The sequence below is a fragment of the Dama dama genome, chromosome 20 (genome assembly GCF_033118175.1).
Source record: "Dama dama isolate Ldn47 chromosome 20, ASM3311817v1, whole genome shotgun sequence".
NCBI lineage: Eukaryota > Metazoa > Chordata > Mammalia > Artiodactyla > Cervidae > Dama > Dama dama.
Window position 1 is genome coordinate 35396204 of NC_083700.1, and position 16693 is coordinate 35412896.

The window sequence follows — 16693 nt, forward strand, 5'->3', positions numbered from 1 at the left end:
CAACACTTTGGCCACCTGATGCGAAGAGCTGACTCATTTGAAAAGACCCTGATGCTGGGAAAGATTGAGGACAGGAGGAGACGGGGACGACAGAGGAAGAAATGGTGGAGGGCATCACCGACTCAATGGACATGGGTTTGGGTGAACTCCCGGAGTTGGTGATGGACAGGGAGGCCTGGTGTGCTGCGGTTCATGGGGTGGCAAACAGTCGCACAAGACTGAGCGACTGAACTGAAATGAATTCATTAGAAAAACCAGATCGAGTCTCTTAAAATAGGACTAAATTCCTCTCCCAACCGCAAAGGCAGCTTCGTTTCTCCTCTCCCAAGCTTTTCTCTCACATATTAGAAAGAAATAACTTTTGAGGTGTTAGGTTGAATCTCTGCAAGGGAAAGGGCAGACGATAAAGTAACTTTTCTAAGAGATCAGATACTTGTGTCCCGAGCATGCGGTAGTTACCAGTTGGAGGTTTGCGGACTGTACGGTGTTAAGGCTTTTCTGAGTTCAGATGTTACCGGCAGAGCTTTAGGCAGCCCACGGTCCCCTTTAAGGTCCTTGTGGACTGTTCTGGGAATGGGAGTGTTGGCCGATTCGGACGCGAGCGGCTGCTCGGCTCGCGCTCAGCCCGGTCGCTCCTCTTGGCACTTCCATTGGCCGGGACCGTTTTCAGCTCTTTGCCGCGCACGGGGAGAGCCGCGAAGCCAACAGCCGCCGGAGCCCAGCGCCCTGCTCGCGGCCCCGGACACGCCGAGCGAGGTGCCGCCTCGGGCCAACAGTCGCGGCTCCTGGCCGGCTGAGGCGGGTCGCAGCTGCTCGCGAGGGGGGATGTGGCAGGGATCGTGGTCCCCCCGCTAATGTGCGGATGGAGACTTAAGACATGGCTCTGGAGCATGAGCCACAGAGGCCGTTAAAAGACACAAACCCGATGTCTTGGAGCCAGGAGCCTAGAGGAAAGGGGCTGAATCCGGAGCTGGGCTCCGGACACCTCGGGCGGAGGAGTAGGGAGTCCCCGGGGCGGTGCCCCCGGCGCAGGTGTGGCGGCGGGCGGGTAAAGCCACGTGGTGAGACCGCGCGTGCGCCAGTGTCAGGGGCCGGGCCCGGGGAAAGACGCGGCCGCCGCTTTGCGGCACCGGCTCTCCTCCGCAATGTCCGCTGGTCGGCCGCGCGCGGAGGTGCTTCTTACAGAAAGGTAATAGTTGCATCCACTCATCCTCTCCTGAGCTCTCTCGAGGAGGGTTTCCGAGTTACGATTTAGAGAATAACTCAAGTCAGGAGATCGATGTGTCTACACTTTAGACTGAGTTCTAGTGGATAGAGGCAGATGTGCAACAGAGTACTAAAAATGTAAAATTCAAGGCCAGTAGTGAATTGGATACGTGCTGGAGCATATATGCTTCCGTTGTGGCTCAGCTGGTAAAGAATCCGCCTGCAATGGGGGAGACCTTGGTTCAATCCCTGGGTTGGGAAGATCCCCTGCAGAAGGGAAAGGCTACCCACTCCAGTATCCTGGCCTGGAGAATTCCATGGACAGCATAGTCCATGGGGTGGGTCGCAGAGAGTCGGACACGACTGAGTGACTTTCACTTAGGACGCTTTTCTCTTTAAATTTCATTTTGACCACGTGTGAAAGAGTAGCTGAAAGCAATTTGAGTGACGTTGAGGGCTTTAATGAAATAGTCACAACTGATAGAACTCTTCAGTTTTAATCCAACTAACAGTAAAAGGAAAGAATGGGTGTTATTGCGTGTGTTTGGTGGAGCGGAAGGCCACTTAGGCTTCCGTAGTTTCTTTGCTATTGTCTGAAGCAGTGCTTCCTGGATACATTCTGTGGGTTAAAGGATACTTTAATGTGGATTAAACGTAAAGAGAAGGGAGAAACCTTGCTCTCTTCCTTCCCAGTGATCTAGGCAGCAGCTACTTAGTCTAGCCTTTCCTGTACAAAACTGATACACTATTTACAGCCTAGTCATTAATGATTCCTAGGGGTTGCAGGAGACAGCTGCACTTCTGTTTCAACGAAACTTGAAAACAAAGGCGGAAAACAACATGGAGGTAAGGCTTCCTTCGTGACCTGCTATATGACTGAAGAGTCATCCCGTGATATCCTGTGAGGTACATTCCTCCCTCGCTAACCCTGGGAGATAGGTTCTAGGACACCGCGTGCACACTAAAATTCGCGGATGCTCAAGTCCTTTTTGTAAAATGGTTGTAATTCACATGGTTATTGAGGACTTAGGATGTGGCTTTAACAACTGAAGAATGGAACTTTAGTAGACTTTAAAATTAATTAAAAATATTTCATTATTGGAAAAAACGGAAGTATGTTTGGAATAACTTCGGTGAATCTTTTTAAAGGTATTTTTTTTTTGACATTCAAATACAGATAAGGCATTTCTGATTTTATCTAGAAATATTTCAGATATATTAATTATACCTTAAATCTATTAAAAATAGGCTATGAGAAGGTTGCATATTTGCATATTTTTTGAACAGCAATGCTCTAGTGCATTTTGGATTCCTTTATAAGACTGTGTGTATAAGTCAAGAAGCAACAGTTAGAGCTGGACATGGAAGAACTGATTGGTTCAAAATTGAGAAATGAGTATGACAAGACTGTATATTGTTATATCTTGCTTATTTAACTTATATACAGAGTACATCACGTGAAATACCTACCTGCATAAATCAGAAGCTGGAATCAAAATCAGTGGGAGAAATAGCAACAGTCTCAGATATACAGATGATATCACTCTAATGGCAGAGAGAAAAGAGGAACTAAAGATCCTCTTGATGAGAGTGAAAGAGGGGAGTGAAAAAGTTGGCTTGAAACTCACCATTCAAAAAACTAAGATCATGGCATCTGGTCCTGTCACTTCATGGCAAATAGAAGGGGAAAAAGTGGAAGCAGTGACCGAATTTTATTTTCTTGGGCTCCAAAATCACTGCAGATGGTGAAAGCAGCCATGAAATTAAAAGATGCTTACTCCTTGGATGAAAAGCTATGATCAACCTAGACAGCATATTAAAAAGCAGAGACATCACTTTGTTGACAAAGGTCCCTATAGTCAAAGCTATGGTTTTTCTGGTAGTTATGTACAGATGTGAGAGTTGGACCATAAAGAAGGCTGAGCACCAAAGAATTGAGGCTTTTGAATTGTGGTGCAGAAGACTCTTGAGAATCCCTTGAATTGCAAGGAGATCAGAGCAGTCAATCCTAAAGGAAATCAGTCCTGAATATTCATTGGAAGGACTAATGCTGAAGCTGAAACTCCAATACTTTGGCCACCTGATGTGAAGAGCTGACTCATTGAAAAAGACACTTGTTGGGAAAGATTGAAGGCAAGATTGAAGGCAAAGGGAGAAAGGTTCAGCAGAGGATGAGGTGGTTCGAAAGCATCACTGACTCAGTGGATATGATTTTGAATTTGAGCAAACTCTAGGAGTTAGTGAAGGACGGGGAGCCTGACATGCTAGTCCATGGGATTGCAAAGAGACAGACATGACTTAGTGACTGAAAGACACCAACAATAATTTAGGAACAACAGTAACAGTAGTTATGGATTAATCATGACATTATTTTGTAATGGGAGTCATGTCAAGGAAATTTTGACATTTGTAAAAGGAAAACTATTTAGGATTATTGCACTAAGAGCATTGCATTAAGGGAGAGAGGTGGGGCCCAACTCTATGCAATAGACAACTGGGGATACATGGCATGTGAACAGAGTAAGGGAATCAATGGATGGAAAAGAAAGGAGAACCCCATCAAGGGTATGGGGTTCTTGCTAAACCTATTTGATAGGATTCTGAAGGTGGGCCAGTGTGATCACATATTGAGGTGGGGGATGAAGTGTGTGATCAGGTATCAAGTGTGGGTGACTTTAGGATACCTGTAAAACTGTGGTAGGCCAGCCAAAGACAGGACAGGGTTCAGGAAGGTGTAGTCAAAAGAGGGCACAGTCTAACTTCAGTTTGGTTAAGGAGAGTCTTTGTCAGTTATAGACAGGTTCTAGCCTCCTGACCACCTGGACCCCAGGGTTTCCCTGGTGGTTGAGTGGTAAAGAAGCTGCCTGCCAATGCAGGATACGAAGGTTCGATCCCTAGGTCTGGAAGATCACCCAGAGAAGGAAGTGGCAACCCACTCCAGTATTCTTGCCTGGAGAATTCCATGGACAGAGGAGCCTGGTGGGCTAGAGTTGGACACAACTTAGCATGTATGCACTAGCTGGACCCTAGGCCTTGTAGTTCAGTGTGGCTAGGAAACTTATGATTGTGTTATTAAATGAATTCATAAGTAATTTTCCCTTCAGCTGACCCTGAGTTACAGGGGGCATTAAAGTCAGATAATAATTTAAAAGACATGAAAGGAGGTTTAGATGAAATGAAGTGTGGAGGAAGTACAGTGCCACCTAATCTTAGGATTTGAGGTGATTCAAGGGTCTATGTATTCTACGAAGTGGTTGGGGGAAATAAAACTTTTCTCTTATTTAATTCCTGAAGTCATGCATGATTAGAACACTTACCTTTTTTTTGTTGTTGTTGTTATTTATAAACTTTCAGTGCAATAGTGTGGTTGATGGAAACGTCGAAGAAGTTACCAGTAAGAAGGTAATTAAGTTTAATCCTCCATTATACAAACAACGTTACCAATTCGTTAAAAATTTAGTGGAGCAACATCAACCCAAGAAGGTAGGTATTTCTCTTTCCAGATATTTGCTAATAATGCCTTCTCTAATGCTTTGTCAAATAAAAATATCTTAATAAGGACCTAGCGAGTAAGTAGAGGCTATACGAGAGGACTTTTGCAAGGAGGGAAAGGGTTTGCAATAGGGAGAGCATCTGTCCTCATGGGCAAAAAGGAATTTTCTTTTATAGAGAGGAGGATGAGGAGAAGTACGATAAAAGAGTGGTGTAATTGGATAGTGGAAGGTGTGAACCCTGAAACCAGCTTATTACCTGGGAGCAGTCCTTGGCTAAATGCAGTCCAGTGTTCAGGGGCCTGGAAGGAGGAGAGAATTTGGAGACAAGTAGTCAAGGTTATCATTCTAAGCAAAGAATGGGAACACTAGGCAACATCTGTGAGTGTGGGCAAGATGGTACCTTCTGAAAACTCTTTGTGGAAATACAAAGCATGGGGGATAGGAGCACAGAGCTCAGGTAAAATTCAACATTGCAAGTTTCAGATGTGAAGGAGATCTTGACATGATACCACTGGATGTGATCTTCATGTGGTTCACATTTCTAGAGCATTTAGTCCACACATCAGGTAGACAAGTCGTGTGGACATAGATACTGTGGTTCTTTTTAACTAGATAATAATGGTGGGGGAAGGCAAGGAACACTTGGCATCCATCTGCTTTCCCTTTGTAGCAGAGGTATGTGATCAGTGTTGGCACTGGATTCTGTCTTAGTAACACTTAGTCCCTTCTGTGTCAGTGTTTGGATTTCTTTTTTTTAAAATATTTTATTTATTGATTTTGCTGTGCCAGGTCTGTCTTAGTTGCATATGGGATCCAATTCCCTGATCAGGGACCAAATCCGGGTTCCATGCATTTGGGAGCATGGAGTCTTAGTCACCGGACCACCAGGGAAGTCCAGTGTTTGGATTTCATAGGACCAGGGAAACTGGCTAGCCCAGTGAACATCTGAAGTCTGTAGGGCCAGTTACAGGCTAAAGGATAATTGACTTCTTAAGAAAACGGTAGCTTCTCTCATGAATTAAGTTAACCTCTACAGACTTCTCTCTGCTATGTGGTTTACAGTTAGTGATAGGTTTATAGTTAGTGACAGTGATCACATACCTCTGCTACGAAGGGAAAACGGATGGATGCCAAGTGATAGGGCTCATATATACTTAGTATAGTTTCAGCTCCATTCTTTCTTTATACTATTATATAGTATATATTATATACTAATACATATATAATATTTATACTGATAATGTATTAGTATATACTAATTTTTAAATAGCATATGATATACTATATTATATAGTATACTATATATTTAAAAATTAGTGCAGCTCAGTGCTTCTGTGATACGCTTTCTGTAGTTAGATTTTCCTTTTTCATTTCTGTGTTCCCCTTCTCCCACCATTCCATAAATGTGCCTGCCGCAAAGAGGAAAATTAGTGAATAACCATGGGTGTAACTCAGATGGTGTATCTTTTTGGGTGTAGGTACTTTTAAGTGTTTGTCATGAATTATCTTCATTTGCCCTTTTCATAAAGTAGAGTTCAGAAATATATAGATAACTCTCTGTGGTTAATGAAGATTATTGTGTGATTAAGAAAGTCAGATATAATAAAAATCTTAAGAATGTATATGAATATAAATTAAGGAGATTAGATTAACAGATTAGACTGTATCCTAGTATGTTTGGTCAGTATCCCTTTTTAAATCTTCAAGCTTCTCGGAGGCACAGACCCCTCTTAGAACACTTGCCTGTCATAGGTGCTGCTCCTATGCCAGGCCCCTAGAATTTACCTTGAAAACTGAATTAGTTTATTTATTTCTAATTATTTAGTTCTGCTTGTGCTGGGTCTTCACTTCTGTGTGGGCTTCTCATTGGGGTGGCTTCTCTTGTTGCAGAACACAGGCTCTAGAGTACGGGTTTAGTACTTGTGGTGCATGGGCTTAGTTGCCCCTGTGGCATGTGGTATCTTCCCAGACCAGGGATCAAATCTGTGTCCCCTGCATTGGCAGGCAGATTCTTAACCACTGGACCACCAGGGAAGTCTATGAATTAGTTTATTGCCCAAACACTGTAGTAGGTCTTGGGAAGTTAACAGGATCTATTTTTTCTCCCAGGTTTTCAATGTATCGGGTTAATTTCCTTTTTATTTTTCTACCAAAAAGATATTATGTAATTTTTCTACCAAAAAGATATTATGTAATTTTTCTACCAAAAAGATACTATGTAATTTTTCTGATACCCAACTCTTTCTGAAGAAAAAGTGCTTGATCATGTGTGATTTCTGGCTATAATGTCTTTGAAATAACATTCTTTCTCATCTACAGGTTGCAGACTTGGGGTGTGGTGATGTTTGCCTCTTAGCGATCTTAAAATACCAAAAGTGCATTGAAGAGCTTGTTGGAGTAGATATCAATGAGGGGAGACTTAAGTGGAGTGGGTAATACTGATTTCTCTAAAATAATTATGCATTAATCTATAACTATTAATTATAGTTAGATGAAGTATTTTTTTTTTCTTGGCCATGCCATGCAACTTATGAGATCTTAGTTCCCCACCCAGGGATTGAATCCAAGCCCTTGGCAGTGGAAGTTTGGATCCTAACCAATGGATTGCCAGGGAATTCCCAGATGAAGTGTTTCCTTACACCAGCTCTGTACAACTTGATTAAAAGAAGGCATTGTGGGAGCTGCAGGCTTACCAAATAGTGCCTTTACCATGACATTCATTGGTTGTATGTTGTGAATAATACCTAGATGTTCTGTTTACCTGTGTAGAAAGTATAGCCTCAGTTCAGTAATTAAAGCCGTCAAAGCATTGCAGATTCAGTTTCAAATGGCAAAGTCCAATGCTGAACACCAAGATAACTTAAAGCAGAGGATTTAAATTGCCACAGCACTGGGACAGAGGCCCAAGGCCTCCTTCAGTTTGAGTGAGTTGCTTGCTCATATATGACTTCCACAGATCGTTTTAAGAATGTTTTTCTTCTAAAGAACAAAACATTTAATATCACTGATCCAAAGTGAGGAGAGAGAACCAAAAGTATTAATAGTGAGAGCAATATCAAGTACTAAAAATCTTGTTCTTGTCGGCCATTTAAAGTCCCATGAGAGAGGAAGTTACCCTATGACCTTGTGCTTAATACAGCAAGTCATGGACACAGGCTGTGTCAGACTTAACCAGTGTAGGCAGGAGATAATTTATCAGGGGATCAGAGTTTCTGTAGCTGGTAAGATATTCTAAATAGATTATATGTGTTCGAGTGTTCCTTCTGCAATAATGCTTTGCAGGTCAAGGCTGTCCCCATGTGTAGGGGATCATCTGGATCCCCGAGAGCTGGATTTAGCGATTACCTTGTATCATGGCTCTGTTTTAGAGAAAGACTGTCGTTTGCTCGGATTTGACTTGGCAGCATGTATTGAATTGTAAGTATGAAACTGGTTCTTACTATACACATTCATTTGAAAAATATGAATTAATCAGTCTCAGTAAAGTTAGTATCCTAAATATTTGTCATAATCTGAGTTATTTGTGGAGAAAATTGCTTGTCAGTTGGGACTGGGTTTTCACTGGCTTTTTCCAACTTTTTGTTTGGAGATGATTTCAAGCTTATAGGTTAAGATACAAAATGTATAGAGTACCATGAACACCCATATCCTTTATCCTGGTTCACAGGTGAACATTTCCCTTATTTTCTTTATCTTATGTATATGTGCTCTCTTGTTGTTTCCCTCAGTCTCCCTCTCCCTCCACACATTTTTCTTCTGAACCACATAAGTGTAGGTTTTACTCTTTGCTCCTAACAAATTCAGTATTAAATAGCCAGTTCCCTTTTTGTTATTGGTGGTGCCTCATGGCTTGCAGGATTTTGGTCTCCTGACCAGGGGTTGAACCCAGGCTATGGGAGTGGAAGCACCGAGTCTTAACCACTGGACCACCAGGTGGTTCCTTGGTTCTCTTTATTTTTAATAGGAGTATTTTTCAGTTTGGGCTCTTAATGATTAGATTCCTGGAATACAGTAGAGCACTGTATTTGGGTCCTCAGGTCATTCCATCTGGAGGCACTAATGTCTGTTTGTCCCTGAGGAGGTTAATTTTGATCTCTCCAGTCAAGGTGTGTTTGTGCTTGCTTAGCTGTATAATTACTGCCTTCCAGCCCCAAATAAGCAGAATGGAGACTGCACACCATGTACATATCTTGTTATTCATCCATATTCCCCCCTAAATTTGCCTGTATTACATGGTGGTAAATATTTTCTGTGGTTTCAGTACTTCTCTGTATTTACTAGTCAGGAGCCCTCTCACCCCAGTTTATTTATCCTCAGTGTGAACTCCGGAATTCCTGTTTTTTTTTTTTAATGGATTGTGACTTACTTTATTTTGTTACTCACATCTTCCCATGATTGGTCAACAGCAGTGGAGGGTCCTTTCAAGCTGGCATCTGTGTCCTTGTGATATGTCTGGTTTTTGGTTTTTTTTTTTTTTTGAGCACTGACTTCCTGTTGTAACAAGATGTACCAAACTGGTTGTCTACTTTTCCTTCCTAATCTGCCACTTCTGGTTCTTTCAATGGGAAATGGTATTCAGAAACCAAAATAGTCTCTAAATGACCTCTTAATAGTAGTTAAGTGTCTTATTCTAGGGTCAGTTTGCCTACTGTCGTGTCCAGATTTCCAAGTGTTTAGTAATGTATTCTCTAGAGCAGTGTTTTTATTTCTTTTGTATTTCCTATTGCCTGGCACACAGTAGGTGCCTAATGTTTGAAATGACTGACGGAGAACATTGGAACATGGGTTGAAGAGCAAGGCACAGCGATCAGTGTCAGCCATGTGTAGCCTGGGTCTGAATGTCATTTTTAAGATTGAATATTCCATTGTATATATCAGTGTGCTTATTCATCATTTGTTTATTTTTAACTGCCTTTTGGCTATTGTGAAAAACGTCAGATCATGTTTCTCTTACCTGGTCTGAGAGGTCCATGGTTAGACACTGTTTTGCTAAATCAGTTAGGGAGCTACTTGCAAGTGAAACTAGGTTTCATTATATCTTTCTCACTGACCACTTTAGAATAGAACATTTTGATTCAGAAGATCTGGCGAAGTTTCCTGAAGTTGTCTTTGGGTACATGTCTCCAGCCATGATTGTCATCAGCACACCAAACTCTGAATTCAATTCCCTGTTTCCTTGTGCAGTCTTTAGAGATTCAGATCACAAATTTGAGTGGAGCAGAATGCAGTTTCAGACCTGGTGAGTTCTTAAGTGTCTTTTTTTTGTGTGTGACTACACTGGAGGTTTAAACCATATGAAATCTTAGTATCTATGGTTACCATAATATGTTATTTCTTACTTTACTCCAATAAAATTGATTCCCAAAATGCAACTTAGCATATAATCATTAAGGAACTACCACCTTTGGGCATTTATTTTCTCTGTCAAGTGTGGAAACGGTGTGTGGGCACTGGTACCTCATGTGAAGGTATCAGGAGTTATCTCCCAGAATGGCATGACAGATGGTCATGTTCTGGCAAAAGTGCAAACCCAAATAGGAGTTGGGATTATAGCCCTTCTGGTTTCCTTGTCCTTGCATGCTGTTCCATATTCTTATGGTTACTGGGAAACTGACACTGTCATTGCCTTAATGCTTTTTGCAGAAATAAGCAAACCCAGTGATATGGCCTTATGTGATGTTGTAGGAATTGCAGTTTATTTTAACTTGTAATTTTTATGTTCTGTCCTACTGGAAATGGTTGTTTTAGTTTAAAAAACCATCTTTTCTCTTTGTTTTTACTCTTAGGGCTTTAGATGTGGCCAGTCGCTACAGTTACTCGGTGGAGTTTACTGGTGTGGGAGAACCACCCACAGGAGCTGAGGATGTTGGCTATTGTACCCAGATAGGAGTCTTCCGGAAAAAAGCAGAAGCAGCTGGATTGGCTGATTTGGAGCATCATGGTGAACATGTTTATGAAGTTGTGAGTGTTCTTTGTTCTCAGAGCAAGTTCACTTACTGGGATGGTGAGATGAGTCCCCACTAGAGAGAAGTGTGAATGACGTTCTTTTGAGGAAAATCCCATGCCCCATGATCTCTCAAAGCATGTTACAGAGATGATCTGCTGGTTTCTTGGAAATACTTCTCCAGCAACTGCGCACCCCACCCCCCCAACTTTGTAATCTGTTAGGAAAGAGGAAAAACAGCAGTAGTTTCTGTGTAGCTTGATTCAGAACATGACTTGAAATTGAGTCTTGAAGCTTGTCAGACCCATTTTGTTTGAGGAGGTGTGCATGGTAAAGAATATGTTGAAGAATATCTATATGCCAGGAATTTTTGACCCTCATAATTGGGACATTCACAGTAGGTAAGGTTTCACATGTTCATATGCCTAATTGTATATACAGGTAATTCTAATGTGCTGAAAAGTTACTAGTGGTTTTGAAAATTTTTCTTCTATTCCAAGTCTTTTTTTTTGCTCCTTCAGGTTTATACAACCTCATACCCAAGTTTACAGCAGATAAATTACCGTAGACGTGTGGTGATTTATCTAGTGTACCGAGAAGTGAGCAGATTGAGACAGAAATACCAAGTGGGTTTGAGACAGCATGAATTGGAGCCTGAGTTCGTAGCCCCTGGCAACCAGACAGGAAAATTCACCTCAGACCTTCCAGTTCCAGTACTCACTGAAGATGACAAAGCCATGGAGATGGCTCCCCAACCTTTCTGTATTGAAGATAAGTTTTACGTACCCCTGCAAAGAATCATTGCTTATCCCAGGCTGGGGCACTTATGCGGTAATGTAGAGAGGCTGAGAGAGTTCCTTGGTGACGTGATTGAACTGAACTGTGATGGTTCTGCGGTGAAGGTTGACTTGAACGATTGTAGTGACTTTTGAGCCATCCTTACTTCCTGAAATTCAGGATCTTCACAATAATTGGGCTCATTTAGAATTTAAACATTGTGCAGTCATAATTGAGGTAGCTTTTCATTTTAAAATCACCTAACTTTTATGGTTTTTGGTGTGTGTGTTGACTGTTGATATTAAAGAGTTTTAAAGAAAACTGAATTATCCAGTAGTGTTTAAAACCTTTTTTCAGGGGGTAGAGCAGCTTTAAAACCTCTCCCTCCTTTGGGCTTAATTCTAACTCGTGATACTTAGCCTAAAACATATATACAATAGGAATGCAGGTATTTGAGAGAACAAAACCTCAACAGTCAAAATATTGCCCATGGTTTTTGAGTTTCGCTCTCTGGAGCTTACTGGCTGGAATTGGGGTGGTAGTAGCAGTAGGAGAAAGAGAAATATAGTTTCTTGTATTGGGCTTCCCTGGTGGCTCAGATGGTAAAGAATCTGCCTGCAATGCAGGGAACATGGGTTCGACTCCTGAGTTGGGAAGATCCCCCGGAGAGGGGAATGGCTACCCACTCCAGTATCCTTGCCTGGAGAATCCCCTGGACAGAGGAGTCTGGCAGGCTGTAGTCCATGGGGTCACAAAATCGGACATGCACGTAATAAGAAAAAAAGTTGTTTAAATGAGACATTTTTTCCTAAAGCATGGGAGTGCAGTGGTTAGCCAACCAAGTGACTGCTATACCACACAGGGACCCCTCTGCAATCATATGTCCATCCTGCCATTCCACTGTATTTCATGTGCACCCTGGGGACAAAGATGGTTGTTTGAGCTTTAGCTACCACTTGGCAACTTCCAAACCAGTGAAAAATAAAAGGGAAGGGACAGAGGGCACGTGCCAGCTGTCTGGTAAGGTTTTTTGCACTGCTCCTGATTCTTGGCCAGATGGAAGTCTCATGGCCAGGTCTTACAGCAAGGGATGCTGGGAAGTGGAGCCTTTTATTTTGGGATGCCATGTGCCCATGTGGTAGGCTTTTGCCAAGGAACTAGGGGGACAGAAGACATTGTGGCAACCTGCCACAGCTGGAATGTCCTGAAACAAGCTCTGGCTAGGCAGACTGGGTACCTGAGAAGGGCTTCCTTGGGGGGCAGGGGGAGGGCTGTAATTCTCAAGCTGAGTTTTGAAGGGTTAATAAGTAGATGGAAAATGGATTTGGTGGGGGATGGTGAGTAAAAAAAAAAGGGATTCTGGGAGAGAACACTATTAATCTGACTGTTCTATCAGATCCCCTCTATGTACTTAACACTGATTTTACTCCCGGAGGCATGCAATCTAGACTTTTGCACCCGCCCCCCCCGCCCCCCCCCCATAGGGCCCTCTGTCCTCACCTTTCTAGGCCTATGCAGCTTTCTAGGGTTTCTTTCTCATTGCTCTTCTATTAGAGCCAAGATCTTCTAGCCAAGACTCCAAAAATCTACTTTATTCAGGCTTAATGACCTCCCAGAAGTGTTTAAATGCCCATGACTGCTATGGGTGATGGGAACACGTTCCCCGCAGCTCCCCCAACCTTCTGTGGCTCCTGTACCTGCTGCCTTCTTGATTTGTCTTTACCTCCCTATCTTGATACAAGCCTTTATTTGCATGTTGAATGGTTCTAAGTTGGGGGTCAGCAAACGTTCCTCTGGGGACAGAGTAACTTTGAGTGTTGCAACGTGCCAACTGCACGAGTTGACTGGAAAAGTGAACACAATAATTCTACATGTTTTTCTGAGACCGAATGATTAAATGTCTGATTTAAAGAAAACAGCACTGGCCACCCTACTCGTATCTGCATACATGATGAGTTGCATGGTACCTCACCAGGTTCTAAGTGTCTGTGATACCCATGGAGTGTGGGTACCTGCTGAGATGCAATATAGTCTCCTCCAGCCACTCCTCAGCTACTCTTGCCTTCTGCTCGCTTTACAGTCTTGCCCAAGGGCAGCCCCCAGCTCTCTGGAAACCAGCTCCCCAGGGTGCAGTGCTGGAAGGCCTGTGGCTTTTCCTGACTACCGAGGATAATTTGCTAGGAGGTTTCTGAGAAGTGACATAATCTTATCTGAAATTTCACAATCATGTCTTACTCCCTCCCACCTCCCAATTTGTGGGCTGCATATTAGTAGGCAATTTGGTGAAGTGTTTTATATAATTTAAAAATCTTTTCATTGATGGAATTTAAAGTAAACTTCATACACTTTTTTTTTTTTTTTGGTCATGCTGCATAGCTTGTGGGATCTTGGTTCCCTGACCAGGGATAGAACCTAGGACCTCAGCAGTGAGAGCACAGAGCCCTAGCCACTGGACCACTAGGGCATTCCCTGAACTTTATTGACTTTAAACTTTATAAACCTTAAAATTTCTCCTTAATGCCTAACTTTGGAAACACCATTGGGAACCCGCTTCCTCTCAAATTCATTGCTTTTCTAAGAGAGTCCACTATTCCTTACAGAAGTCCAGTGGATAAAATATCTATTCTGATATCAATTATTTCATATAAATGGTATTATGCATTTTGATGCAGCTTTATCATTAGTAATATAAAATTCATTTTCATCTATTTGTATCCCATTCTTTTTAATGACTACATATGCTTTTTAATAAAGTGGAAATAATAGTGCAAGTTCATGCTAAAACCCAGACTGCTCATAAAGGTATAAAGAAGAAATCCCTCAACAGTTTGCGCCCAGCCCTTCCATTTCACTCCCTAGAAAACTATTAAAAGTTTTTTGTTCCCCATGAAGTACAAGTAAATTCCAGTTTTGCAAAGACTAGTGGCCTTTTAGGGAGGCAGATTTTTTTTTCTCCTAGGAAAACCATTTGAATGGGCCACACTTTTGTAACTATAAAGGCCTTAAGAATAGCAAACTTTGCTCCACGGAATTAAAGTACACTGTATGCCAGTGAAAAAGGTTGTTGTGTAGGAGGAAGAGTTTTATTTGCAGATTTGCTTGGAAAGTTACCACCACTGCCACCATCATGGCCCACCCACCAGGTTAGATGGAAATTTATGCTACCCGGTATTAGCTGGAACTTACAGGCCCTTGTTCTGAGTGAAATTTGCCTGTAATTCCTATTTGCATGGTCTGGGCAACTCCAAACCCCCTTTAAGAATTTCTGCACAGCTCACAGCACTCCCTTGTAGTGCAGTTGGGATGTGAAACAGCCCCTTCAGTATCTCAAGACATTCTACACAGCCCCAGTCTCAGCGCCCTTCCCTTAGCTTCTCACCTCCTCACCCCTCTCTCCTTCCTAACCCGTCTGTCTGCAGCATACCCAGCAGCTCATCTCTCTTTAAACTGCTCTCAAGCCTCTGGGGCTCATTTCCGTCAGGAAGTTATTCCAAATGAAAGTAATTTCTTTGATTAGAGTTTGGGTACCAACAAAATTACCTCTATATAGCTGGTAGTGTGGAGACTGAGCTGAGCAGCTGGAGGCTGGAGGCCAGGGACTGAGCGCCGCCAGCAGTGCCATGGCGGAGTCTTACCAGATTATACCTTCATGGAGCGTGCAGGTGTTAACCATGGCCAGCATGGTTTATCACTGAATGTGGTGCACATCTTTGGGGATATCCAGAAGTAGGGAATATTTAAGAGTATTGGTAAGATCTAGCAAGCCAGCTGGTAGGAGCTGGAAGTCAAATTTGTACAGTAAATGTTAATTTCACCTCTTTTGCAACTAGTTTTTGATGCCGGCCTCAGTCTAGTTATACACCTGTCTTAACTGTCAATGGCCTCTGCCTGTTTACCTGTTGGGTTCTAAGTTCCTTTTAAACTGTATGTGCTCTGTGCCAGCATTGCTGCCTACTCCACTTAATTCCTGTAATATACTGTGACCAGACCTGAAACTAGTCAAACTCTGGTCATTCTGTTCTTTCCTGGAAGTGCTGCATTGCTTCCTATTTGCACACCTCATCCCACACTCAGGTATTTTGCCTTCATTGAATCAGCTGTGTTTTCCCACTGCCATCTCTTTGTCCAGCCTTGTCCCTCTGGAATCCCTTTATCATGCTGACCTCCCAGTCTTTTCTAGGAGGAATCATGTCATTGAGCTTACTGAATCTTTGGTTAATTCCATACTAAAATCAATTTTGCCTTGTTTAAGCAGAGTATGCAATGCTTTAAAATCTTTTAAAGTGCTTGAAGTTTTTGAATTTAGTACTGAGAACACAGAAAATATGTTTTTCCTTTGGTCTTAATTCCAAAGAATATAGGAATATAGGGGAAAGAAGAGCCAAACACAGGCTCATGTGGGAGAGGCAGTTTGGAATGGAATCACTTAAGTTCAATACCAGAAGGTGGCATAGTTTTCCCACTTAAGAGTAAATGCATTCATTTGCTTTGAGGATTCCCTATAAATGCAAAAAAAATTTTTAGTTATGCCCATTTTCTTTAGATGTTCGAAGCTTTTGCTGTGCATATTCAGGAAAATCACTGCTGAAATGGTTTCAAGATCTAGCAGTGGAGTCAGTTCCTTAAGAGAAATGGTTGAAGAGACATCTCCACTTAGCTGAGCTGTAATGCATAGGGATGGGGTCTAAACTAATTCATACAGAATGATCTTTGCATTTTGTTATTACATGGTCCCTATGGAATAGAGATCACTGATTCATGGAATGTCTAAATTTAAGCCTTTTCTGTTTATGTTTCCTAAATTTGTGTTACATCTTGTGTAATGTGGGATGGGTTAGCTCTACCAAAGATTGCATATGATGCAAAGGAAAAGATAGGTTTCATTCCTTTATATCTGCTGCAACCAGTTATGTATGCTATGTATGTACAGGAAGGAAAAGGTAAAATAAGGTGAAAGAAGGGGGAGGATGTAAGGAGGAAGGGAGAAAAAAACTAGGTGTTGAGGAAAGATGGGGCAAGTCATAAGAAGGCTGGGCCTGGGAACCCCATGCCTGAGACATGGGCAAGAACGTCTGAAGGGACAGGACACAAACAGATTGGAAGAATATTGCTAAAATGAAAACACTACCCAAGGCAATCTACAGATCCAGTGCAGTTCCTAGCAAGATACCAAGGACGTTGTTCACAGAACTAGAACAAAACTTAAAAAATCTGTATGGAAAAAAAAAAGACCCAGAATTGCCAAAGCAATGCTGAGGAAAAACAGCAAAGC

The 16693-nt window shown here is 42.2% G+C and overlaps 1 protein-coding gene across 1 annotated transcript; it reads left to right on the forward strand.

The window, feature by feature from the left end:
- Nucleotides 1–1112: 1112 nt before the first annotated feature.
- HENMT1 (HEN methyltransferase 1) lies at nt 1113–11724 on the forward strand. Its single transcript, XM_061119969.1, has 8 exons — nt 1113–1189; nt 1984–2052; nt 4561–4689; nt 7020–7132; nt 7983–8117; nt 9760–9939; nt 10487–10661; nt 11166–11724. Exons 2-8 carry the CDS (start codon nt 2047–2049, stop codon nt 11574–11576), a joined length of 1149 nt encoding a protein of 382 aa, XP_060975952.1. The 5' UTR covers nt 1113–1189; nt 1984–2046; the 3' UTR covers nt 11577–11724.
- Nucleotides 11725–16693: the final 4969 nt, after the last annotated feature.

Bases quoted from the DNA above. Each gene is read 5' to 3' on its own strand.
- HENMT1 (XM_061119969.1), top strand. The intron at 9,940-10,486 runs GTGAGTTCTTAA...TTTTACTCTTAG, and splicing joins AGAATGCAGTTTCAGACCTG to GGCTTTAGATGTGGCCAGTC. The intron at 10,662-11,165 runs GTGAGTGTTCTT...TTGCTCCTTCAG, and splicing joins GTGAACATGTTTATGAAGTT to GTTTATACAACCTCATACCC.